This window comes from Colletotrichum jinshuiense, chromosome 3 (genome assembly GCF_051148585.1).
Source record: "Colletotrichum jinshuiense chromosome 3, complete sequence".
Classification (NCBI taxonomy): Eukaryota; Fungi; Ascomycota; class Sordariomycetes; order Glomerellales; family Glomerellaceae; genus Colletotrichum; species Colletotrichum jinshuiense.
The window spans coordinates 4,728,735-4,752,474 of record NC_139310.1 but is presented as its reverse complement, the minus strand read 5'-3'; the positions used below and the strand labels follow the sequence as shown (position 1 = coordinate 4,752,474).

The 23,740-nt window shown below is 52.0% G+C and overlaps 8 protein-coding genes across 8 annotated transcripts; 4 read left to right on the top strand and 4 right to left on the bottom strand.

Annotated features, from left to right (window-relative positions):
• Positions 1-64: 64 nt before the first annotated feature.
• Positions 65-1,621, top strand: EsH8_III_001244 (Alpha/Beta hydrolase protein; the record flags this gene model as incomplete). The annotated part of the gene is made up of 1 exon (XM_083262969.1): positions 65-1,621. The coding sequence occupies one exon, from the start codon at positions 65-67 to the stop codon at positions 1,619-1,621; it is 1,557 nt and encodes a 518-aa protein (XP_083123456.1).
• Positions 1,622-2,207: 586 nt separating this feature from the next.
• Positions 2,208-3,098, top strand: EsH8_III_001243 (uncharacterized protein; the record flags this gene model as incomplete). Its single annotated transcript, XM_083262968.1, has 2 exons — positions 2,208-2,300; positions 2,361-3,098. 2 exons carry the CDS (start codon positions 2,208-2,210, stop codon positions 3,096-3,098), a joined length of 831 nt encoding a protein of 276 aa, XP_083123455.1.
• Positions 3,099-3,141: 43 nt separating this feature from the next.
• On the bottom strand, positions 3,142-3,880 carry EsH8_III_001242 (NUDIX hydrolase domain-like protein; the record flags this gene model as incomplete). The annotated part of the gene is made up of 3 exons (XM_083262967.1): positions 3,142-3,380; positions 3,454-3,787; positions 3,848-3,880. 3 exons carry the CDS (start codon positions 3,878-3,880, stop codon positions 3,142-3,144), a joined length of 606 nt encoding a protein of 201 aa, XP_083123454.1.
• Positions 3,881-5,147: 1,267 nt separating this feature from the next.
• Positions 5,148-9,560, top strand: EsH8_III_001241 (DHS-like NAD/FAD-binding domain-containing protein; the record flags this gene model as incomplete). The annotated part of the gene is made up of 8 exons (XM_083262966.1): positions 5,148-5,487; positions 5,548-5,661; positions 5,712-5,844; positions 5,899-6,325; positions 6,391-6,595; positions 6,650-6,768; positions 7,865-8,051; positions 8,125-9,560. The coding sequence occupies 8 exons, from the start codon at positions 5,148-5,150 to the stop codon at positions 9,558-9,560; spliced, it is 2,961 nt and encodes a 986-aa protein (XP_083123453.1).
• Positions 9,561-10,057: 497 nt separating this feature from the next.
• On the bottom strand, positions 10,058-11,857 carry EsH8_III_001240 (uncharacterized protein; the record flags this gene model as incomplete). Its single annotated transcript, XM_083262965.1, has 4 exons — positions 10,058-10,214; positions 10,294-11,129; positions 11,181-11,561; positions 11,627-11,857. 4 exons carry the CDS (start codon positions 11,855-11,857, stop codon positions 10,058-10,060), a joined length of 1,605 nt encoding a protein of 534 aa, XP_083123452.1.
• A 3,641-nt stretch (positions 11,858-15,498) lies between these two features.
• On the top strand, positions 15,499-16,397 carry EsH8_III_001239 (zinc metalloprotease; the record flags this gene model as incomplete). The annotated part of the gene is made up of 2 exons (XM_083262964.1): positions 15,499-15,976; positions 16,036-16,397. The coding sequence occupies 2 exons, from the start codon at positions 15,499-15,501 to the stop codon at positions 16,395-16,397; spliced, it is 840 nt and encodes a 279-aa protein (XP_083123451.1).
• Positions 16,398-18,058: 1,661 nt separating this feature from the next.
• EsH8_III_001238 (fumarylacetoacetate hydrolase family protein) lies at positions 18,059-19,003 on the bottom strand (the record flags this gene model as incomplete). Its single annotated transcript, XM_083262963.1, has 3 exons — positions 18,059-18,094; positions 18,155-18,343; positions 18,401-19,003. The coding sequence occupies 3 exons, from the start codon at positions 19,001-19,003 to the stop codon at positions 18,059-18,061; spliced, it is 828 nt and encodes a 275-aa protein (XP_083123450.1).
• Positions 19,004-20,489: 1,486 nt separating this feature from the next.
• On the bottom strand, positions 20,490-22,567 carry EsH8_III_001237 (chitin deacetylase; the record flags this gene model as incomplete). Its single annotated transcript, XM_083262962.1, has 2 exons — positions 20,490-21,044; positions 21,104-22,567. The coding sequence occupies 2 exons, from the start codon at positions 22,565-22,567 to the stop codon at positions 20,490-20,492; spliced, it is 2,019 nt and encodes a 672-aa protein (XP_083123449.1).
• Between the last annotated feature and the right edge of the window lie 1,173 nt (positions 22,568-23,740).

The following is a 23,740-nucleotide window of genomic DNA, read 5'->3' as shown; positions in this document are numbered from 1 at the left end:
TGTCGGCGAGGCCTCGGAAGTCGTTTTTGACTTCTTCAGAGCCCCAATTGCCAATATCTTTGCCATGAAGTGTCAAAAGCTTGCCTCGGCGGCGCTTCGCCAGGTCCGCGCACCGACCCCTCGCATCCAAGCTCCTTCCGCGTTTCGGAGCTCGGTCGCCGCCACGGCACCTCTTGGCAACCGACAATGCGCCCGTCGATTCCACTCCAAGCCAGCCAGAAAGGCCTCTAATAGCCCCGGCGATGCGTCTAACCCGGCGATGGCATTCCCATGCCTGGACGCTTTGGAAAACCGATCAGCAAGCCTGGAAGCCAGGTACGAATCCAGCGGCCCCGAGCCCTCTTACACAGCTGGCGCAACCGAGATATATCACTGCAAAGACCCTCTCCTCCTCGACTGGGGTGGCGTTCTCCCCGAATTCGATGTCGCATACGAATCGTGGGGTGAAATAAACGCCGATAAATCAAACGTCATTCTCCTGCACACCGGCCTATCCGCGTCATCACACGCTCACTCGACCGAGAGCAACCCGAAACCTGGCTGGTGGGAGAAGTTTATCGGGCCGGGGCTGGCTCTAGATACCAACAAATACCATGTTATATGCACAAACGTAATCGGGGGTTGCTATGGATCAACGGGGCCAAGTAGTATTGACCCCGCCGACGGGCAGCGATATGCGACGAGGTTTCCCATTCTCACCATGGAGGACATGGTGCGCGCGCAGTTCCGCTTGCTCGACGGGCTCGGTGTGGATAAGCTGTATGCCAGCGTTGGTTCCAGCATGGGCGGAATGCAGTCACTGGCTGCCGGTGTATTGTTCCCCAACCGAGTTGGCAGGATTGTGTCCATCAGCGGCTGCGCTAGGAGCCATCCATACAGCATCGCCATGCGCCACACGCAGCGACAAGTACTGATGATGGATCCCAACTGGAACAGAGGGTTCTACTACGGCAGAGTACCGCCGCATGCCGGCATGAAGCTCGCGCGAGAAATTGCGACAGTCACATACCGATCGGGACCGGAATGGGAGCAGCGATTTGGTAGACGGAGGGCGGATCCAAGCAAGCCGCCGGCGCTGTGCCCAGATTTCTTGATCGAGACATACCTGGACCATGCTGGCGAGAAGTTTTGCTTGACGTACGACCCCAACAGTTTGTTGTATGTTAGCAAGGCGATGGATCTCTTCGATCTCGGTCGCGAGAACCAGGTGGCCGCTGGCGCACGAAGGGCGGAGCGCGAGAAGCTTCTCGAGTCTGGTGATTCACCTACAAGGAACGACGCAGCGTGCAGCCTTACTCTTCCGGAGACTCCTTACGAAGAGCAGCCCGAGTCTAACGCCGGCGCCTCGGATCAGCCTGTGGAAGTGTCATCCAGACCACCTGAAGACCTGATTGCTGGTCTGGCGCCTTTGAGAGACACTCCGGCTCTCGTGATCGGTGTGGCTAGCGACATTCTTTTCCCGGCTTGGCAACAGAGAGAAGTCGCGGAGGCTCTGAAGCTCTCGGGTAACAGGAATGTGGCGCACTATGAGTTGAGTGAGGAAATGAGTTTCTTCGGCCATGACACATTTTTGTTGGATCTCAAGAACATTGGTGGAAACTTGAAGAACTTCCTGGGATAAGGGCATTTTTTAGCGGGATTATCTGTTCCGTTTACTGGCATTCAGACTGAACAACAACTGTTAGCACTGGAGAGTGTACAAAGTTGTGGGAGTTTAGGAAAATATAGCAAGAGCAGGCCTGAAAGGTTGTGCGCTCTTGGTAAACCCATGTACATTATCTAGGCAGGAAAAGCATAGTCAACGATTTGAACCCATTTCAATTAATACCATCATAGCAAAACTGCAGTTGATGAGTATTCGTGGCGCATTGTTTTCGTTTGTATAGATGTGACCGGGAGACGCAGGTCATCGCGGGTTAGTGAGCAAAGCATCCGATTAGTGATTCGATGCCCTGTTGGAAACCGCCCCGCCAAACCTCATTGGTCTGACGTCAACTCTTCACTTACATCAACACCAGGCGAACTACAAGGTTGGTCGCAACTTCAAAGTGCCCAAGGTTTCCATCCCAAAAGAGATGAGGACAGCTGCGCTTGGCCTACGGAAAAGAGCCTTGGATCTTGGGACGGGGCCAAACACTTCCCACCTTCAATTAGCGACTGTGCGATCACGCGCTCCATCGGCTTACCTACTTCGTGCCATTCGAACCATGACCACCATCACCTTGAAAGATGGCGGCGTCCAGGTAAAACTACCTGATGGCCTCTCGGAAGATCAACTCCTGGCCTTCAAGCCATTCAATGTATGACGAAAGACTTCCATCTACGACACCCAATCAAACAGACACTGATGCGATCACCAGAACTGGGTCAAAGGCCTAAACAACTCACTAAGCTTTCAAGCTAAGAAAGAGAGCCACCCATTTCATCCAGATCCTTATCAGCTGCGCGGCATTGCAGTACAGGCATTCGACATCTTCGGCTCCGGCAGAGTCGGCTTCCTCAAGGTGACGGCTGAGGTGACGAACAAGGCAGGCGAGCGACTTCCGGCCAGCGTTTTCCTTCGTGGACCCAGCGTCGCAATGCTTGTGATGCTTATCCCTGAGGACGCCCCCCCTGGAAGCGACGAAAGGTATGTCGTTCTTACGGTTCAGCCGCGCATACCTGCCGGGAGCCTCTCGTTCGTGGAGCTGCCTGCGGGAATGGTCGACGACAGCGGCAGCTTCGCCGGCGCGGCTGCAAAGGAGATCCAGGAGGAGCTGGGCTTAGAAATTCACGAGTCGAAACTCACGTGCCTGAGCGAACTGGCCGGCGCGGGAAGCTCTGAGGGAAACGAAGCCGACGAGGGGCTTGCCGAGGCCATGTACCCCTCGGTAGGTGGATGCGACGAGTTCATCACGATTTACAGTCATGAGAGAAGAATCCCACGCGAGCAACTGAAAGATTGGAGTGGCAAGCTGACGGGGTTGAGAGACCACGGCGAGAAGATTACGCTGAAGCTTGTCCCGATGAGAAACCTCTGGCGGGAAGGCGCGCGGGACGCCAAGTGTCTCGGGGCACTAGCTTTGTGGGAGGGACTCCGGCGAGAGGGTAAGCTATGACTTGGATGAAATGGCCTTCTGGAGAAGGGGAATAAAAACGGTATTATAGCTTGAATTTCTTGGCTAGCTCGATGCCCTCGGCTATCGTTCCAACCCGGGCGTCAATCGCGTAGCCCTCTGCTTCGAGACGGACGCACTCGGACCAGAAGTTGGCCAGGGGCACAGTGAAGACCTCGATAAACTCGCCTTCCTCCAGTTCTGCCTTTGGGTTCTGATTTTCGGGGAGGGAGGTGTCGATTGTGACGTGAACCATGCGGAGGTTCGTGTTGCAGAAGCCGGGGTCTGGGTGATTTCCAGTAATTTAGCTCAAGATTCGGGAAGCAACAAATTTCGTATGCACAGATGCGGGCCTCACCATTGAACATGATCGGTGTTGTCTCAGACACCTTGCCAATGTATCCAGTCTCCTCCCTGAGCTCTCGCACTGCAGCCTGCTCTGCCGTCTCCCCCTCGTCGACGAGGCCTGCGGGTACCTCGATCGTAACCTTATCAATTGGCGGGCGGTATTGCTTCTGTAGAATGATTTCGGGGCCTGTGGGCTTCTCCAGGATGGCGACAATTCCGACACCATCAATTTCACCGTTCTTTGGACGCGTGCGACGTTCTGCGGATTCCCAGGTGCGGGCCTTGCCGTCCTGGTCGTTATAGTCGATCTTGACGAGCTTGATCCAGCGGGCCTCGCCTTCGGCCTATTCGAGAGTAAAATCAGTTGCTGGGTAACTGTAACATTGCAGTTGTTAATGACTGACCAGCGAGCTAGTGGAGGTTACTTTGGCAGACATTGTAGTGCTGAGTGACGCCTCCGATTGGGCTCCCGGTGTGTTAAATGTGAAGTGAGTTGGAGAACGTGGGCTGTGATGGTCTGGCGGGGTAGCTCCGTCACAGGTATTACAGCTGCTTCCGTTACAGACAGCAGGATCCAGACCCCACGTTCGTGTGCTTAGTCAGCAAACACCCTTAAAGCCCTGTTGCTGTTACTGGGTGCTGAAGCCCCCAAATCCTCTTTGACTCTCCCTGAACTGCGTCACCTTTTCCAGGAAAGACCCTCGAAGAGCAATGCACTGTCAGCGAAGATATGGGCGCTTAACGAAGCAAGCTGCTTCTCGCTAAGGTCCCCTTGAGAAGACAAGCCAAGGCTCTCTTGCCAGAATTTTTGTTCCAATGCAGACATCGACCTCGAATTCGATTCGAGATGGGAACATTATTTGACGTCTTACTACGATGGATGCCGGCCGCGTCACCGCCAGAACCGCGTTAGTCTTGGTTAAGCTTTGGCCCGGCGCCCCAACGCTGGGAATCTCCAAGGGACCCCTTGTCTTAATGAATCGCTGAAAACCATGATGGCGAGGATGTTGATTGATTTCCAATCAGATGTTTGGGACGAACCTGCCATCGAGCACTTGCCGAAAGAGTAAAGTGCTGAGTTCGATCATTTGGGACGAAGACAACTATGTAAACCGCATGCAGAGTCGCGATGGTGACGTAATAACTTTCGTCGGTGTCGAAAACGCGGTATGCGTCGTCAAGGCACACGACATTGGAGGACGAAGCGTCTGACGTTGCATGCACCCGGGCATTCGGCGCCCTGCTGCACTGGCGCACTTTTACGACAGGGCGATAAGCTGATCTTTCGTGTCATGGAATGGGGTATCCTTATTGGGCATACACGTGTACTATGTACACTGCTTTACGGATACAGAGTCCATCTTACGGTTTGACTCGCATTAGCTCTGGGTCCAGGGTCCTCACAAGGATTGGCCAGTTCGTTGGTCGTTTACCAGGGGTCTGAATCCTTCGTATCCTGGAGGACCTCGGATGGTTGGCGACTCAACTCCTCCCATCTTATCAACCTTCCTCTCCCGGACAGGGATGGGCAGAGGCTACGCCACACCTAATGTGCATGGGGATATTCCAGACTCTGGCATATAATTTCCGGCGAGCCTCTCATCATCGCACCTGTTTCTTTCTTTGTTTGACATGATTCTTGCTTACCATTAATGCACGTCTGTCTAGTCGGTCTCTCTGGTCTTGACAGCAAATTCTTCAAAAATGGCGTCTGCGAACTTCGCTGACGACGACAGCGATGTGGAGCGCCGGCCTGTGGAGGAGACGCCACTTCTGGCTCACGATCTGCCTCCGAAAGTTGCCCCTAGTAGGAGTTATCAGTTAAAGGTCATCGGCTTGGCAATGACGTTCATTGTCATTATCGAAGTTGGCGTGTTCCTTCAGGCGCCGCCGTGCTACCAGCTCATGGAGGAAATCATCTGCCGCAAGCGCTACCCCGACCACGTTTTCTCAGGTGTGGATGACGATATATGCAAGAGTCCAGAGGTGCAGGGTGAATTGGCAATGATCAGGGGCTGGAATGGTGCTTTTGATTGCGTAGCTCGTAAGTCCTGGGCAACAAAACTAATGGCAAGAGGAGCTCCCTTCTGATGTTTGTTTGCAGCTCTCCTTACGGCTATTCCTTATGGAATCATAGCCGACAAGTACGGCCGCCGTCCAGTTTTATCCCTAGCCATGTTGGGCATCACTTTGGAAATATTTTGGTTGATGCAACCGCGTGAGTTCTGGTCGGTAAGAGTTGACTATCATTTTGTTGACAAGTAGCAGTTCTGTGGCCCGACGTCTTGCCTCTCTGGACCATGTGGTTTGGATCTATTTTCCAATTCATCGGAGGAGGCGGAGGAATGGTGCAAGCCATGGTCTGGACCATGATCTCAGACGTTGTCCCCGTATCCAACTTGTAAGACTCCCCCATGCGCCGCGGTATGGAAGCTTGGCGACTGACATCGAGTAGGACTGCGGTTTACTACAAAATTGGAGCCATCGCCCTTGGCGGTGAGCTCGTCGTGGTTCCACTTAGCGCTGCCCTGCTGAGCAAGAGCCCATGGCTTCCTCTTACCCTCAGCATGATTATCCTTGTCATTGGAACGTGCATTCCACCCTTCATCCCGGAGACGCTCGAGCTGCGCCGAGCCGCCGACCAAGAAGTCGAGCAAATGCTCCATCGGTCCGAAGACGGCTCGAAAGCAAAGCGCACGCTGAGGGAGCAAATAGTATTTGCCGTGAAGAACGACATGACCCATGTCTACACCTTCCTCGTCAAGTCGAAAAGCGTGCTTGCCCTGGTGCTTGGGTTCAACTTGACCGTCATTGTGAAGTATGCAAAGAATGAAATCATGACGCAGTATGTCCACAACCTGTTTGGTTGGTCTTGGGCGAAGGTAGGCATTCGATCTCCCAATAGTTGGTGATGTACGGCAGGGCGTATGCTGATTGCTATGCATAGTCGACACTTCTCGGAACTGTCTCGACAGCCACAAACATAACGATGCTGCTCGTCGTTCTGCCAGGACTTAGCTGGCTTATTACCAAACGGACAGGCGTGCACCCCCTAATCCGCGACCTGTGGCTCACCCGAATGGCTGGTGTCCTACTGGCTATCGGTTGCTTCATGGTTGCCATCGCGTTCGCGCCCTGGTTTTTGATTATGGGTATGTTTCCCCCCTCGCACATGCCCCCAGGCCCGTCTGCTGACACATGGCTAGCTCTCGTCATCTTCTCAATGGGTTGTTGTTACACAAACATTTGCCGAGCGGTGCTCAATGCTGTTGTCGAGCCGCATACGATTGGCACGCTCAACACAGCCATTGCCTGGGTTGAGCAGGTGAGTCTGCTGGTTTCTGCGCCAGTGATTTCGGCTCTGTTGAGAGCCGGAGGCGAAGCAGGTGGGGTATGGGTTGGATTGCCGTACATGGCGGCGTCCGTTATGGCTATTGGGGGCACTCTCATTGTATTCCTGTACCGTTTGCCTGGAGAAAAGCTTGTTTGATTTTCATTTGTAGTAAGACGGATGGTGCAGACCAACTTATATCACAGCATCATGGCTTGGGGGTATTTAGTGCAGGATCTGGAGTCGTCGGGACATTGTCCAACTCCACATGCAAGCGCATGATCATAAGAGTGGCCCCAACATCTCTGCCGGTGTCAGTTTGTGAGTCTGGGGCAGTAATCTGCTAAATTTGCATCGCAAGACAACATATAAAATGGTACAATAGAGACAGGGCAAAAGGAGCCAGAATAGATCATCATGCATTCGGCTGTCCGATAAATAAATAAAAACGATTTGCGACTGATGACTTTGTTTTATCTGACAAGGGAAGCAGCATAGCAGTTGGGTGTAATGTCACAGGCTCCTCTTGCCATGGATTGGAGGGTGGCAAAGCTAGAGGGATTGACATTTCATACAACAAGAAACAACGGCTTGAAATTGTGCGCTCTTTCCGCTGGCATTTGGGCACGACTGCTGTGGGGTTAAGTTTTTGGCTGACAGAAAGGAGGTCGCGGTATCCGTATTGTCCAAATGGTCATTTGCTGACCGAATTCTCAGATCTCGGCCCGCCGCACAAGCCCATAGTGATTATTCCCGGTCCCAGACCGCCACCTCAGGGCACTTCGGATAACGATAAGAGCTCCCACGCGCTGATGGTGGGGGTGGGGTCACCACATGATGTAACATTGAAGCGACCCAACGACTTTTTTGCGAGGCAAGGCGGACGGACAGCTGCCTCTGCATTCCTCCACTTCTCCCCTCCTCCCTGAATCCTCCAAGGCACCGATATTCGAACGTCGCTCTCAAATACTCTACGAACTCCGATCGGTACGGGAGACGAAACCCAGTATTGTTTCATTTTTCTCTCTCACACCGACCCTCACCAAACTCGCCCATCATAGGCCGCCGACGCCGCGACAAACACCCCAAGGGCCGGCCCAACTCGAACCGGTCGCGCAAGAAGATGGGTAACGAAGAGTCCACGATGCTGGACGACAGCGTCCAGCCCAAGACTTTGGAGTCGCGTACCCTGGGCGCCATCGCCGACTACATCAAGTCCGGCGATGTCAAGAAGATTGCCGTAATGACTGGTGCCGGCATCTCGACCGCCGCTGGCAGTACGTCCACCCCGAGACATAACCTGCCCTTTCGTACCTCACATGTGGCGGAACCCATCTAACAAACCCACAGTTCCCGATTTCAGATCCCCTGGAACAGGTCTCTACGCCAACCTCGCGCGCCTCAATCTTCCCTATGCCGAGGCCGTCTTCGATATATCTTACTTCCGCAAGCACCCCGAGCCGTTCTATTACCTCGCCAAGGAGCTCTACCCCGGCAAATTCTACCCCACCGTCTCACACGTCTTCATCGCATTGCTTGCCAAGAAGGGCCTTCTGCAAATGAACTTCACACAGAACATTGACTGCCTGGAGAGACGAGCTGGCGTGCCGGACGACAAGATCATTGAGGCGCACGGTAGTTTTGCCACCCAGCGCTGCATCGAGTGCGCCGCGCCGTTCCCCCCCGATCGAATGGAAGAGCATATCCAGTCCGAGATTGTCCCCAACTGCGATGCATGCGGTGGGCTCGTCAAGCCTGACATTGTGTTCTTTGGCGAGGCTCTACCTGAAACTTTCCGCAACAACACTCATCTACCCACCATGGCGGACCTGATCATCGTTCTCGGCACCAGTCTTTCTGTCTACCCTTTTGCAGGCCTAGCTGAAGCATCTCGGTCTGGAATTCCCCGCCTGCTTCTGAACAGAGAACGCGTGGGACAAATGGGTCGCAGAGCTGATGACGTTGTCGAGTTGGGTGCTTGTGACGCTGGAGTCCGTAAGCTTGCCACTTTGCTCGGATGGGCCGATGAGCTTGAGGAACTATGGCGCAGCGTTGTCGGTGAGAAGGAGGCTGAGCGGCAGCTTGCTTCGGCAGCGGACGACGGTGAGCTTGATCTTGAGGAGGAGATCCGCAAGGTCACCGAAGGTGTCGACACCGCACTGAAGCTGGACGACGACAAGGAACCTGCCCAGAAGCTTGCAGAGGAGCCAGAAGCTGTTGGTTTCCCATTGCGACAGGATAGTGGAAGCGACACCGAGGACGCACAGAAGAGCATTCCCAAAGGTGTCGTTTCCAGAATGGCCAAGGCAATCCAGGGCCAGGACCAAGAAATCGGCACTGACATCAGAGACGACCGGGGCCGCGAAGGCAGGACAGTCAACGGATCCGAAGGAGCTCCCAAGGACGCGGTCGACTTCCGCATTGAGGCGAAGAAGAAGATCCAGCTTGCGGCACAGGGCGCCGCCACCCCGCTCGACGAGGTCGCCATTATCTTCGACCCGAAAGCTCCCGTGGCCGAGAAGAAGGTTGAGGACCCAAAGAACGAAGGTCTACTCACCGGGGTCTCTCGGTATGAGGGTAGTTCCGACCCGGATGTTGGCGGGGATCCTACGCCCTCCAACAACAAGCAGGAGACGGTTGCCTCTAAGGAGACATCAAGCTCCAGAACCCAACTACATTCAACGTCCACTGCGACACAAGATGTTCCGTCAACAGAGAAGAAGGAGGCGACACCACCTTCTAAGGAGACAGGGGACAAGGCATCCTCGGATGATGCAAAGTTATGATCATTCAATATCGTCAGGCATCTTTCACCTTGGCTCCAACCTGAACATTAAAGCTCACCTACATTTTTTGGCTGCAGTCAGTCTCTCCACCATCCACCTATACCCAAACAACGTTGATTACACCATATATATCATCCCTTCCATCTATGATAATCCAGAGTTGCATAGATTTTCCCAATCCCTCTTGATGATGCTCGACTACTATGCACCCCGGCCTTTCGCTGGTGACTAGCCCGCGCAATACCAATGGCCACATACCATGTTGGGAGTATTGCCATGGCAGTAATATTTCAAAAATAGCTCGGTTGGCCATTTTGAATTCCGAGATCCTGTGAACTGGAAGAGGTACATGCATTCTCGCTCACGTCATGATACAAGCCGGACCATGGTTGCTTAAACTTTCAAGCGACACCTAGCTGAACCACCGTTTCTCAAGCCTATTGAAATACCCCACTTCCAAATCTTAGCATGTGCCATTGAATCTAAGGCCGCTCAACCTACCTGGTGCTGGGGGCTTTCTCGACATTTGAGTACGGACTCCTCTGCCTTAGGTGCGAGCCAAACTGCCATAGTAGCCCAACCGCTGGGAGCCCGATACCCAGCGCGACAAAGCCAAGCACGGTAGCGGCCCAGCCATAACCGAGTCGGTCGTACCTGTTGAGTCTTTTAGCTATAGCCGCATTATCAGTGCAGTGAGACAAACATATAGGGGGCAAACAATGGGAAAGCAAACCCAGCTAAACACCTGAGAATAGATATGGCTGCTATAGCACTAGCTGAGTACTGTCCGTACGTGTCGACAATGTATGCATTCACCGAGCTCGTGCACACCGTTGCTCCAGCCACAAAGAGAGCACATCCGACGTTGGGCATGATCCAGTGCAGGACGGCCTCGGCTGACCAGCCATACCAAAACAGGCCGCCCCCGAGGAGAAGAGTGCCTGGTGCCATGACAGGGATCCGGAACTCTGGCTTCCCTGTCCCGCCGTTCCGATTCGACATGGCTCGGTATATTCGATCGATGGTCATGGTGTATATAGCCGTGGCCAGGCCGGAACTGATGGCTATGGAAATATAATTGAGGCCAGCAATCTGGACGCTCTGATGATACCGATCCGTCCAGAGGCTAACAAAGTCTGCGTAGAAGATGTAAGTATTGCCATATAGAAAGGCGTTGTACAAAGCCATGACTTGAATAATAGGCTGTGTCGCTAAGAGCTTGAACGGCCGAGCCAAGTTTTGGGAAAGCACTCGAACCGTTACGTTGTCGAGATGGTCGTAGTGCGTATGGTACCTCGTGTTGCCCGTCTCCTTGATGATTGCCCACTTTCTCCGGCGGAGTAACAAGGGCGGGTATGTCTCCTCCAGTAGGTAGAGACCGATCAACTGTATGCAGGCGCTGAGAATGGAAGTCGAGAAGAAGGCCCATCGCCAAGTAGTGTACTTGGCGATGAAGCCGCCGAGGATGACGCCGAAGAGTGGACCTGCTACCGAGCACCAGCTGTATATAGCGATTCCTTTTCCGCGCTCCCTGGGCCGGAACAAGTCGCTGATGGTTCCGCCTCCAATCTTTAGGCCATTAGTATACGATCATGTCAGTGATTTGGCGACGCGACTCACTCCCAACGTAGCACTGGCGAACAACCCAGAGACGAAGCGCAACGCAATGATGGCTTCTTTGGATTGCGACGCGCCGCATACGGCGTTGAAGATGGTGTACAGCAGGTTCCAGGACTGTATCACCCTCATGCGCCCGAACGTCTCCGAGAGAGGGCTCGCAATCAGGGGCCCGACGGCAAACCCCAGGAGGAAGACAGACAGCACCATCTCCTGCACCGCCGGCTGCTCGATGTGCAGATCCGAGGAGATGGCGGGCAGCGTCGGCGCGACCAGGCTCACGGCGAAGAGACTGATGAAGACGAAGAGGGACATCCCGAACACTGCTTTCGCCTTCCTCCTCATGGCCCAGTTCTTTGGGTTTCCCGGGTCCGTCGCCTCGTCCTGCCACGTTACCTTCCTCGAGTTAGTAACTGCCTGGAACTCACGAGCAAAAAGCCGAAACTCACCAAGTAATCGTCCCTAACATCTCTTTCCGCATCGCGGTTGCCGTGCGCAGCTGCACCTGCCTTGGTTGTGCTTGGCAAAGTGGCGTCGTTCTCATCCCGGCCCTTCTTGTTCTCCTCGGCGGGCTTGTTTGGATGTTTTGCGTCATTGGCAGTTATGGCAAAACCAGAACCACTCTTAGATTGTCGTGTCGGCTTAACCTCGCGGGGTTGGACTCCAGAATTCCCGTCCATTGCGACGAACTCGCGAGGATCAATGAGCGGAAATCATTAACAGAGGGACTGTGAGTGGAGGGAATATAAGTACACAGCGGGCGCCCCTTGATTCAATATGCGTCTGGATTGCGTGCTTGACAGTCGTACGGCAGCCTGGAGGCAGGCTATGATCACCCCCCTCCCCCGGGGTAGAAGGTGCTGAATCTAGAAAGAAGGAAGTAGGAGCAATATAATAGGCTACAGATCTTTATAATTGATAGGTGAGCCTTGTTTTACTAGTAAAGTTTCGAGGAATCTATCACTCCACGGGAGACAGTATATGCGGTACTAACAGCACATTACTCGGAGTAACCATGCCCCAATCTCGTAACAGCAACTTCGGTTATTACCTTTATTAACACGCCTATGTAATAGTTTATAGACCGGTATTATGGCTTGAAACTTGATACAGTTAGTGGAGACTCGGAATTTGATAGCAATTGCCTCGCCCACGGCTGGTTGTGAAGATATCGCAAGCGTTTGGAATGACACATGTGCTTCGAAGCAGGTAGCTAGGGAACGTATGGACGGAGATTTTACGCAACAGCAACGGCACATGTACTGGGCTCAGATAAGCATGCGGGAGGTTGCACCATTGCTGAGGGGTATGCATGCCCTCACCGCTGTTTACAGGCAACAATACTGGCGTGGATGTAGGCGGAGATAGCAGGGGGGGGGGGGGGGGAACATAAGGACCACCTGGTTCCCAATCAACGCGGCTACCTTTGCCAGCTTTACCGTGCTTCTGAACCCAGGGCTTTAGTAATGTTTCATTTATTTTGCAAAAGGCCTTTTGCCAATACTGACAAACTATGGAGTCGCATATTGTCAATTAGGCAGGCCTAGAGAGTGAATGTCGTCGAAGCAGATGGTTTCGGTGAATTATCCCATTCACCGGTATTTTGGTTCAAAGTCAGCTTACACAACACAAACGAGGTTTCACATGGCCAAGCTACAAAACCTTCTATTATTGTAATACTTTTAGACCTTGGCATCGTAGGACTTTCTCTTCTCTTGGTATTCCGTATGATCCCCCCCCCTTTCTTAGTTGTTCGTTGCATATCAATGACACTTGGCTCGGTTGAAACGACAGTTTTCAAGTCACGAATATCCAGTAACGCCACACGTTCGGCATTTCAGCATTCCAGGTCCCATTTCCAGACCCCGTTCTCTGGCGTGATTTCATGGGAGGTGCCCGTGGAGAAGTTGTAGAAGATGCATTCTCCTGTGCTCGGCTCCCAGGTAAAGGACCTGCAACGCGGCGGCCTGCGGGCATTGGTGCAAATTTTCCAACACGTCAATGGGCCATCATCGACATACGATAACTTGAGTGTGCTCCCCCAAGGTTTAAGGTCTTTTCTCCCTTCCCATGTTGCTTCGATTTCATACTTGGCGGTGGGTGAAAGCCATGAAGCGGTGGAGGTTGTGGCAGAGGTTGTTGTAGTAGGGATAGTACCGGAGGATATCTCTCCACACTCCAAGCACTCTTTTTCCGAAGTCCACATGTCGCTTACTGCTTTTGCCCGGGTGACTTTTACGGCGCGTTTGTTGGCGGTATTGCACGTACCAGAGTCTGATAAGGTAAACGATTTGCATTCCCCCCAGCTACGGGGCTATGCAGCAAGAGTCCAAACACTGACGGGGTTGAACAGGCGTTCTTGGATCCAAAATAGCCAACGAGCCATTTAGTCTCGATTCCACACATAGCGTCGGGCGGAGTGCAAGAGGAAGTGGTCGTGGTTGGAGCCGAAGAGGTCATTGTAGCAGCGCATGGCCCGGCGTCGACTCCCATAAGAGCCAGACCGGTAATGACGGGCGATTGATAGGTTTGGCTGCTGTCATGTAGGTTGTTGTGGTTGCCAAGGGACAGAGAGATGAGAAAGCAAGTTGGTAAGTCAAATCGGCCCCTGCTTAAATATCTGGCCACGACAATTCAACGCGAAAATATAACACCTGCCCTCTGCATGGGAAATGTGATGGGCCGAAACTGCGCGCAGTATTGTCTTTAGGCAACATAATTTCGCATGCAACTAAGATCCAAGATATGCAGTGCTTCATATTGGCGCGCAATACTGCGTCTTGATTATTTGCACCTTGGTAAGCTCAACCGACGAGTTGGCCCAAGAGGCTGCGAAGCAACTGGACAAAGTGAAAACACATATATACGGTAAGTTTGCTGAGAACAATGTCTGATCCGATAATTAGCCAGAGGTGTCGATACAGTAAGCCTAGGCAGCTTCTTTGCAGTCCCAAAAGCAATCATTCAAGCATTATGATGAACAAGGATGACCTGCATGACTATGGGCACAAGAATCCACTTAACATTGGCATCATTCTGAAGATCATCCGTATTACAGCCGCTTAAAGTCTCCGCATATTCTTTCTTTGACATACTTCGTGAAAATATTACGTTTGCGCTTGCTCCGTCACCCCACCATCGCTTCTGCGGCATGGGCTGGAGCCAAGAGCTTACTTATTGTTGGATTACGTGACCAGAATACGGGCAGGCGGTCAGCAGCAGCTGCCGGCCGCCGGCCGCGGCAGCGGCCGCAGCAGCGGAGCCCGGAGGTTACGTCTCCGGGCTGCCAACAGCTATATCTACACTTCCGCTGCTGCTGCTGCCAACCTTCTACTTTCCCTTCGATATACCGATTTACAGCTTCCGAATATACCATATTGATATTCGGCGAGCTCCAGCCCATACGGGCAGTCCTGTTGTATACAACAGACACCCTGTGATTCCAACACTTATATACGGCCCATGCCGCTAAGTTCATCCCATCCATCTCATTGAAAGATCGGATGATCTTCCCGGTTTTATTTGAGTATGTAGACCCTGCTTTAATTTCTAACATGAGAACCGCTCATATGGTGTTGAGTTAGCACTCTGGGCGCTACCCTACCGCATTGCCATGAAGGTTTGGGCGTGCAGCCAGCCATGCCTTTGTAAATTATCGACGTATTAGCCATACCATATTGTACTTGAACTAGTCTGCCCCATGATCTCAAAAGCTATCGTGCTTGGTTGTTTTTATTTGAAACGAATGCACAAAAACAACCTTGCCTGGAGACCATGCTATGAACTCGAGTCACACTGCTTCTGCCTAGCAGTTTTGAACCTTAAAAGACGCCCTGATAGCTTTCTACTGTCCATGTCAGAACTTGACCCATGGTTCTAAAGGACTAATATAGTCTTCTTCTCAACACTGATATTCATCTTTCCTGGTTTAACCCTGGGCATCTCCACTTGTCTCCGTGAATTGCGCCTTCCAAAAGAAGCCATTCAGCTGTGATAGGTCACATGGAGTACTAGACCAATATAGTGGGTTCAATACGATATACCAGCCAATTAGAGATACAAATATGAGCATAGCCTTGAATAATCCCACCGGCAACTAGGGAGGTTGAAATGTTGAGCAATGCCAGTACGAGCCACAGCCTTGAGCACTCCCACCGGTAAACAGGGGTATTGAAATATCAAAACGGACAAAGAAAAGACCGCGAGTGGTAACACACTACGTCTTGAGGTTCTCGGTTAAACTTAAGAGAGCTTTGGAACACAATTTTGTCGAAGCCGCACCCATTCTAATCTTTGGTTTTCTCGCCAATCATTATACGTAATGCTCCTAAACATCATTCTATTCGCAGCCCTAGCTGCTGGGGCGCAGCCTTCCGTCCATGCACAGAATCGAACCCTCGGTCGGTGTGGCACCGCTCATGTCCCGGATAGCTTCGCAAAGACTGTCTCCGAGTTGAAGTCTAAGGAGAACGCCATCAAGCTACGCGCCCGCAGTAGTAACAAAACGAGCAGTGCCCTACCCACAATCGACGTCAACGTGCACTTCCACACTGTCAGCTCGGAAAACAAGCGGGATTCAATCTCGGACGACTCGATCAACAAGCAGTTCGTGGTACTTCAGGATGTGTACGCAAAATATGACATCAACATCCAATGGGACAGGACCATTGCCTCGCGGACTGTCGATGACTTCCTCGCAACTGGACAGTGGCCACTGACCCGAGAGCAAATTGCGGCCAAAAAAGAATGGCTTACCAAGACCAGAAAGGGGGGTTACGATAATCTTAATGTCTATTTCTGTAGGTGCCATTCCGAAAAAGCCGAGCTTATGGACAGTATTAATATTGAACGTATTCAGATACCGATATGGCCGAAGAATTTTGGGGTAGTTGCAACGTTCCTCGGGACAACGTGACTCGTAGCTTCGATGACGACGTCTTCCGCGAGGATGGTTGTAATATCAACGCTGACAGCCTTCCTGGGGGTCCTTTCGAGAAAGTTAATCTTGGCTACACTACTATCCACGAGGTGGGACATTGGTTTGGGCTTTGGCATGTCTTTGAAGGGTACAGTTGTGAGGGGGTCGGAGATTATGTCGACGACACACCGACAACGAATATAGACACGATTGGATGCCCCGTCGGCAAAGACTCTTGCCCAGACCTGCCGGGCTTGGATCCAATCCACAATTATATGGACTATTCAAATGATTCTTGGTAAGCTTTCGAAGCCTCTTGTAACTTTGATTGGCACTAACCATCACTGACCAGCTTCAATGAATTCACCGAGGGACAGAAAGTGCGCATGCATACTATGTGGGAAGCACTACGGCTTACTGTAAAATCTACAAAGAGAGCATCCTGATCGGCCTGTTCTTGAGGAGAGGGGGGGGGGGGGGGGGGGCTGATTATGAATTCTATGATTCTATGCTGCAACCTGAGAACCATTGTAACATTTGTGGTTGTTGTGACTCTCACGGCCTTACTGTTGGTATCACAGGATACCCGTACGGGTGGAAGATCAATCGAAGAGCAAAACTAGTACTGTATTCTGTAGTTGTAGATGTGTAGAAAGAAGAAAAAGAAGCAGCCAGCAGAAGCAGTAGCTGTTGAAGATATCGCCGTTGGCGGCCCGGAGGTAGAATCTCCGGGCCCGACTGCTGCCGCTTCCCGTGGCCTGACCGCCTGCCCGTATTCTGGCTGGGTAATCCAACACTTACTTCACATGGTGTAAATACTATACTAGAATTTGAAGACTAGCGCTGCATAAGATCAGCGTATCCGTTGTAACCTTAAGGAGATGTACTTTATGTCAATAAATTCAACTAAGGACTTGAGTTTTTTGATTGATGCGCCGTTTGAAGCAGCGTCGTCTTTGTTCCCTTAAGGCAGAATGGATAACATTAACCAAATAGGCTCACAAAACTCCATTTAAGCTCTGAGAAACTCCCGCTACATCCTCAAAAGCATGCCAATGGCCTACATTAGGCAGAACAATATGTCGAGAGTTTCCGATCTTGTTGGCGAGTTCCTCTATCAATGAAGACGGCGAGACTGTATCCTCTTGTCCTGTGATGATAACTGTCTCAGTCTGTAAGTTCTCTATTTCCAGAGGTTCCGTGTACAAGGCAAGAGCTGAACAAGCTTTTGCAAATGCCTCAGGATCTTGTCCAAGAAGGCTAAGTCTCACAGCAGCTACCGCGAGAAGATTGGTCTTCTTCGTATGGTCAGAAAGCTGGCTTGACACAACTTCATCTACGATAGCGCTCATACCCTGGCTTCTCACTCTGGTTGCAGTATCTTGCCAAGCATTTGCCGCAGACTTTGAAAGGGGCGATGGTGGCGGCCCTAGAAGAACCAGCTTTTTGACTAGCGCCGGGTGGCGGAGAGCAAAGTTCATGGCAACGAGACATCCCAAGGAGTGAGCAATCAGAGTTGCGGGGGACTGGGGCGAAGCCTCAGCTAGATCCAAAACGCTCTTCAGTCCGGCAGTTAAGCTATCAATGGTGATCGACTGAAGCGGGTGCGTTGGGGTGAGACCGTGTCCTTCGAAGTCATACACATGTACAGAAGCCGACTCTGCAAGAGAAAGCGTCGAAATCAAGGGAGACCAGTATTCTTTGGTACCCCCGATTCCGTGTATGAAGACAACAGGGTCTTTATTTGAGCCAGTGTGTTGATAGCCCATTCCGTGGAGACCTTCGTAATTAGGTGTTAGACCAGCCTGGCCTTGGAGCGACTTTTCTCCGTTTGTGAGCCGGAATGCAGCAAGAGACTCTGCTCGGACTCTGGCCTCCGTAGTGTTCTTTGTTGAACTGTCAGCAACCTTGTTTGTCAGAGTACCCAGGCCGGTGACGGAGACAGCAACTTCGTCGCCGGGTTTTAGGAAGACTGGAGGGCTTCGACCGATCCCAACGCCTGCGGGCTTGATTTGTAGTTAGCATGGAGCCTGGTTTAAAAAGGCTTCAGGAAACTTACTGTGCCAGTAGCAATCACATCACCAGGCTGCAGAGTCTGGCCCGCAGAGAGAGTGCTGACGAGGTGGGGAATGGAAAATATCAGGTCTTTGGTTGTGGCGTCCTGGCGTAGCTCGCCGTTGACATATGTCTGGAGACGTAGGAATTGTCCAGCATCTGGTAATTCATGCTTTCGAACAGCAATTGGACCCTAATCCACCATTATCAGCTTTGAGTCAGTGATCTAGGTTTGGCATCCAATGCCTACCATTGGGCAGAAGGTGTCTGGGGATTTGCCGATGTAGAACTGCTTGTGGTCTCGCTGTCTTTCTCTAGCCGTCACGTCGTTGATGATGGTATAACCCCAAACATAATCCCACGCATCTTTCTCACTGATACGGTAGCCGGCTTGACCAATAATGACGCCAATCTCGCCTTCGTAATCAGCGCTCTCGGTAAAGCCCTTGTGAAGCTGGATTTCATCACCGTGGGCGACGATAGAAGTGGCACGCTTGGTGAAAATTACAGGGTGGCTGGGAAGGTCCACCTTATCAGAACTGTCGTATCCCGAACTGTTAAACTCCTTCGCATGCTCCATGTAGTTCTTGCCGACAGCGAGGACATCTCGGCCTGAAATAGGAGGGAGTAGTTTCACATCCTTTACAGGTACGGACAGTCCCGCAGCGATAAACCCATGAGCTCTTCCCTCTATGACCTGGTACAGGTTCTCTATGGGCGTCCCGGAGACGAAACTGAGCGGTTGAATAGTTTGGTTGTTCAGGTCCAGATGACCGATTCGGGGACGACTGGTGCCCTTCTGCTGATAGGCAACAAAATTGGTGGCGCCATTAGCATCACTCGGTATCGCCATTTTGAAGTGTTGTACAGTCTAAGCCGCCGGTTGTCGCTATGGGCTCAGGAGAGGCACAGACTGCTGTTGTTGCAATATTGTAAAGTCGAAAAAGTGGCCGATGATACCATTTCCCGCGAATCTTGTCTTGAAATGCGACCCACCTATCGATAACGTAGACTCCACTCTTGAGGGGTTGTGATGCGACATCGCAAACATACTACACCAATGACCATGCAACCAATCCGTAAAGTTGAGTCGCACACAGAGACGTGTACGGCCACCTAATTTCACAGACAAAAGGCTTTCCTACGCACCCGCAAGGAACAATTAAGCCTCAATTGCAAACTGTGCCTTTTTGTCTACTTGAAATTTGAGCTTAGTGAACCCATATGCGGATGTTGTTTGCGACGAACTATGAAATCAATGAAAACGGGGATCGACTTCAGGTCTGGTCCTCGACGCCACAGCTGATACAACCCCGGAACTATTATCTCTCTGGTCTCATTTTCTCTCTAGGATTCATATTGTGCAAGGATACTTTTCAATCATGCTTCAAGAGCCTTCAGTGAATCTTCAATTGGAGCCACATGGGCATAACTAATAGATAGGTTTTGAGCAAGGACATAGCATTAACGACTTCAGATTTCAAACGGTAGTCACTATTCATCAAATCAAGTAATTTGGGCTGTTTGTTGCTTGATAAGCTATTCGTTAATAGATTCAGCTGCCGCTGGGGAATCCACCGGTTCATAATCCCAAGAGCTTTCATTGCAGTTCCTGTCTGCAACATAGCCAAATCGCCATACCCGGTCCAAGTCTGAGTAATAGTATTTAAGGTTTTGAAATGGTATACTTTGCAGTCTATCATCTTCTCAGTATAGTTCCAGGGCTTGCTAAACTATGCGCAGTGAAGGAATGTTGCTATACCAAAGTGAAATCGAAGTTAGATAAAATTGAGCGATTCGCCCAAAACACCCGGCACAGAACGGCTCGCAAGATACGGCATACCGTTCAGATTCTTGCGGCAACAAGCTACTCTCTCTGATTGTGGTGCAAAAAAAAAAAAAAAAAAAAAAATCGGAATCAGACATAATGATTTTTTAGTTTGAATTAATAATAGAACTGGTATGCTGGTCCGAGCGGGGAAAACGATGAAAGGACTTCCATTAGGATTTGCCCGCTAACGTAGTACATGCCCTTAATCTTTCTTCAGGTGAACCGTTGGCCTTGGCATTTTGATAGTTCGGGTCACCGCAGTAGGTTGTTTCAGCCCACCACGTGCTGATACATTAGGTCTTTGTGTAGAACATCTCTCACAACATCGTGAATCCTTTGGTGATATGTGTGGAATTGCGTCGGCTTGGCGGTCATGACTAATGAAGTAAGGTATACTATATTGACTTTATACACAGATCTACAGGATATACGTAAGAAAACTTGTCTCAAGCCACATTATTCCGACGCGCCAATTATTTACACACGCAACCTCTCTGGCCAAAGCATCTTAGGTGCAGGTGCCGAACAGGGGCTGGCAGCCAGCACCGCAGTGGCCGGTCGTGTCGCCGCAGAAGCCGTACTGACTGCAGCAAGTGGTTCCAGGGCAGGTGTAGGCGTTGGTGCCACCGCAGGAGCTGTCGGGGCTGACTCCGCCGACGGAGGTCGGGGTAGCAGCAGGAGCACTGGAGGTGACAGAGCCACCGGAAGCAACGGGAGCGGCGGCACCGCAAACACCAAAGAGAGGCTGGCAACCAGTTCCGCAGTAGGCCTGGGAAGAACCGCAGAATCCGTACTCACTGCAGCAGTTTCCAGCCTCGCAAACGTAACCCTCAGTACCACCGCAAGCACCGTCAGGGCCAATCACACCAGTGGGAGTAGAGGTGCTGGTGATAGTGACGACGATCCTGGAAGCGGTAGCGGTAGGAGTCGAGGTGCGCTTGGTCTTGTACCAGTTGGCCTCGGGGTCACCCAGGCACTCACCAACGGTGACGGCCCTCAAGTTCTTCTCCTTGATGACGCGGAGGAACTCGGGAACGAGGTATTCGGCAGTGTTTTGGTGAACCTTTTGAATTGTCAGCCATGTTCAGCTCATTTACTTGGTAATAAGTTGGTTTAACTCACCTCGTGGGCCAGGGCGATAGAGCCACCAGCGTTAACACCCTCCTCGAAGATACCGACGCTAGTAAGGTTGCCGAGAGGGCTGTTGTTGGCGTAATCGAACGAGTCAACATCGGCGTGGATGACGTGGTACTCGAGGGCCTTGAGGATCGACAGGGTGTTGTCGTTCCAGCTGAAGTAGGGAGGGCGCATGTAAGTGGGGTATTTTCCGATGATGTTGATGAGAGCATCCTCAAGCGAGGTCATCTCGGGAATGATGTCAGCATCGCCGAGGGTGGCGAGGTCGGGGTGGCTGTAGGTGTGGGAACCAATCTGGTGGCCATCGGCAATCATGCGCTTAACAACATCCTGGAAGTTGTTGATGTTGCCAAAGTTCTCGCCGTTCACGAAGAAAGTGGCCTTGGCACCAGCCTCAGCAAGGAGGTCAAGGACGTGGTTTGTGTAAGTGAACGGGCCGTCATCGAAAGTGAGAGCGAAGTCACCCTCGACAGTGCACTTGGTAATGGCAACACCGTAGGGGATGGTGGTGGCCGGAGCCGTGGAGCTGGGAGCAGCAGAGCTGGATCCAGATGCCGTGGCCGTGTCGTTGCTGCCAACGGGGACAGTGGTGCTCGGGACAGCAATGGGCTCGGTGGGAAGCGCGGCGCCGGGCACAGTGGTAAAAGAAGGAACAACACTGGGAACGGTGGTGTTCAGGGGGAAGGGGACGTAAGAAGAACCAGCAGTCGGCTTGCCCGGGTACGAAGGAACGTTGCCAGCCGGAACGGAAACGGCAGCCGAGGGCTTGCTGGGCCACGAACCAGGCTTTCCGGGGTAAGATCCCTTGTCGGAACCCTTATCAGAACCAGAGCCGGAGCCGGAGCCGGAGTTGGAACCCGAGCCGGAGTTGGAACCCGAGCCGGAGTTGGAGCCCTTGTCGGAGCCCTTGTCAGAGCCGGAGCCGGAGTTGGAACCCGATCCAGAGTTGGAACCTTTATCGGAGCCCTTGCCAGAGTTGGAGCCAGAGCTGGAACCGGAACCAGAGTTGGAACCGGAACCAGAGTTGGAACCAGAGTTGGAGCCGGAGCCGGAGCTGGAGCCAGAGCTGGAGCCAGAGTTGGAACCGGAGCCAGAGTTGGAGCCAGAGCCAGAGTTGGAGCCAGAGCCAGAGTTGGAGCCAGAGCCAGAGTTGGAGCCAGAGCCAGAGTTGGAGCCAGAGCCAGAGTTGGAGCCGGAACCGGAGCTAGAGCCTCCGGTGGAAGGGTTTCCGGGCAGGGCGGGAGAGCCGGGGTAGGAGCCGCCCGGGTTGGAAGGAACACCGGGAATGGTGGTGTTCACGGGGTACGGAGGGAAATGAGCCTTGGTGGTGCTGGGCTTGGTGACGGGAAGGTCTTCATCGCAGAAGGTCTCGTTCGAGGTCTGGCGGCGGAAAGGGGTGGCAGCCGCTCCAGCCACGAGGAGCGACGCAGCAACGGTCTTGAAATGCATGATGTAAAAGAATGACTAGTAATTGATATTATAATGAGTGACTTTGTTTGAGAAAAGAGTGACGCTGTCTTGCAACAAGACTGACAGTTGGCTAGTAGAGAGAGAAAAGAGACCTCGGAGTGAACACCACGGCACGGCAACAGCCCATATATTCATCCCGTCGGCTTCGCCAAGTCTGCGTGGCCCCCTATGCAGGTTGGGTTGGGAGCACTAGGCCTCCCCAATCGATTTCATCACGTTTAATTGCCAAGATTCCCAGCCAAGACTTGAGGTCCCAACTAACAAAACAAGGCCGAGTCATGACTGGGAATCCTCGCTCGGGCGTTGCACCGCCCTGCAGGAAAGAAAAGAAACCCGGTTAGCTCGACTTGGCACCTGTTGGACTTGCGACCATCTGCCTGGGAAACGGAAGCGTCGAAAAAGCTCCTTCATTTCGAAGGAAGGTATTTTGTTAACCAAAAGTGTATTGTATGGGACTTTCATATACTTGTCCAGGATCCCCTTGCCATGCATCTTCGCACTGGCTACTTCATCCCATCTGCCCAGCGTCGAGAGTGTCGTTCGTATGCGTTTTGGTCGATTGAATTCGCTTCACCGAGTGGTCTTTTGGCATCCAGGTAGTCTAGACCGGAGGCGATGACGATGTTCTGCGTCTTGGTGATGCGGCAGTGAAGACAGGGAAACGTTGACACCGACGGGGCAGCTCTCAACCGACAAGGTCAATTTGACATCTACCCCTTGATAGCATTGTTGATTACGGATACATGGGTTTTTATGGTTGCCATGATTGATAATCTTTGGAGATCTTAGAAACAGTTGACAGGATTGCAGGATATTTACAGAGCGACCGGGTGTTCTCTACGAAAGTCATATTTGAAGCTCTCTTCATAGACATCTGTGGCGTTTTTAGGCTGAGCTGTTGTAAGCATCTGTTTATCAATGTGATGGAAAAGCAGATGGACTAGCATGTTGAAGTTCGCCTCACAGGCTGTCCTAGTGGTGTACAAAGCCGGGAATTACCACAGTGTTTTAAATTCACCGGTCACTAATCATCAGGTCACTGAGACAACTCCCATGCGATCGCCCTGTTAGCAGGCAGGTGAAAAGTCGAGAAAAAAAGTACCTTGCATGGCGGCTGCAGGGGCCACGGGCTGCGGGAGGCTAGATGGCGGG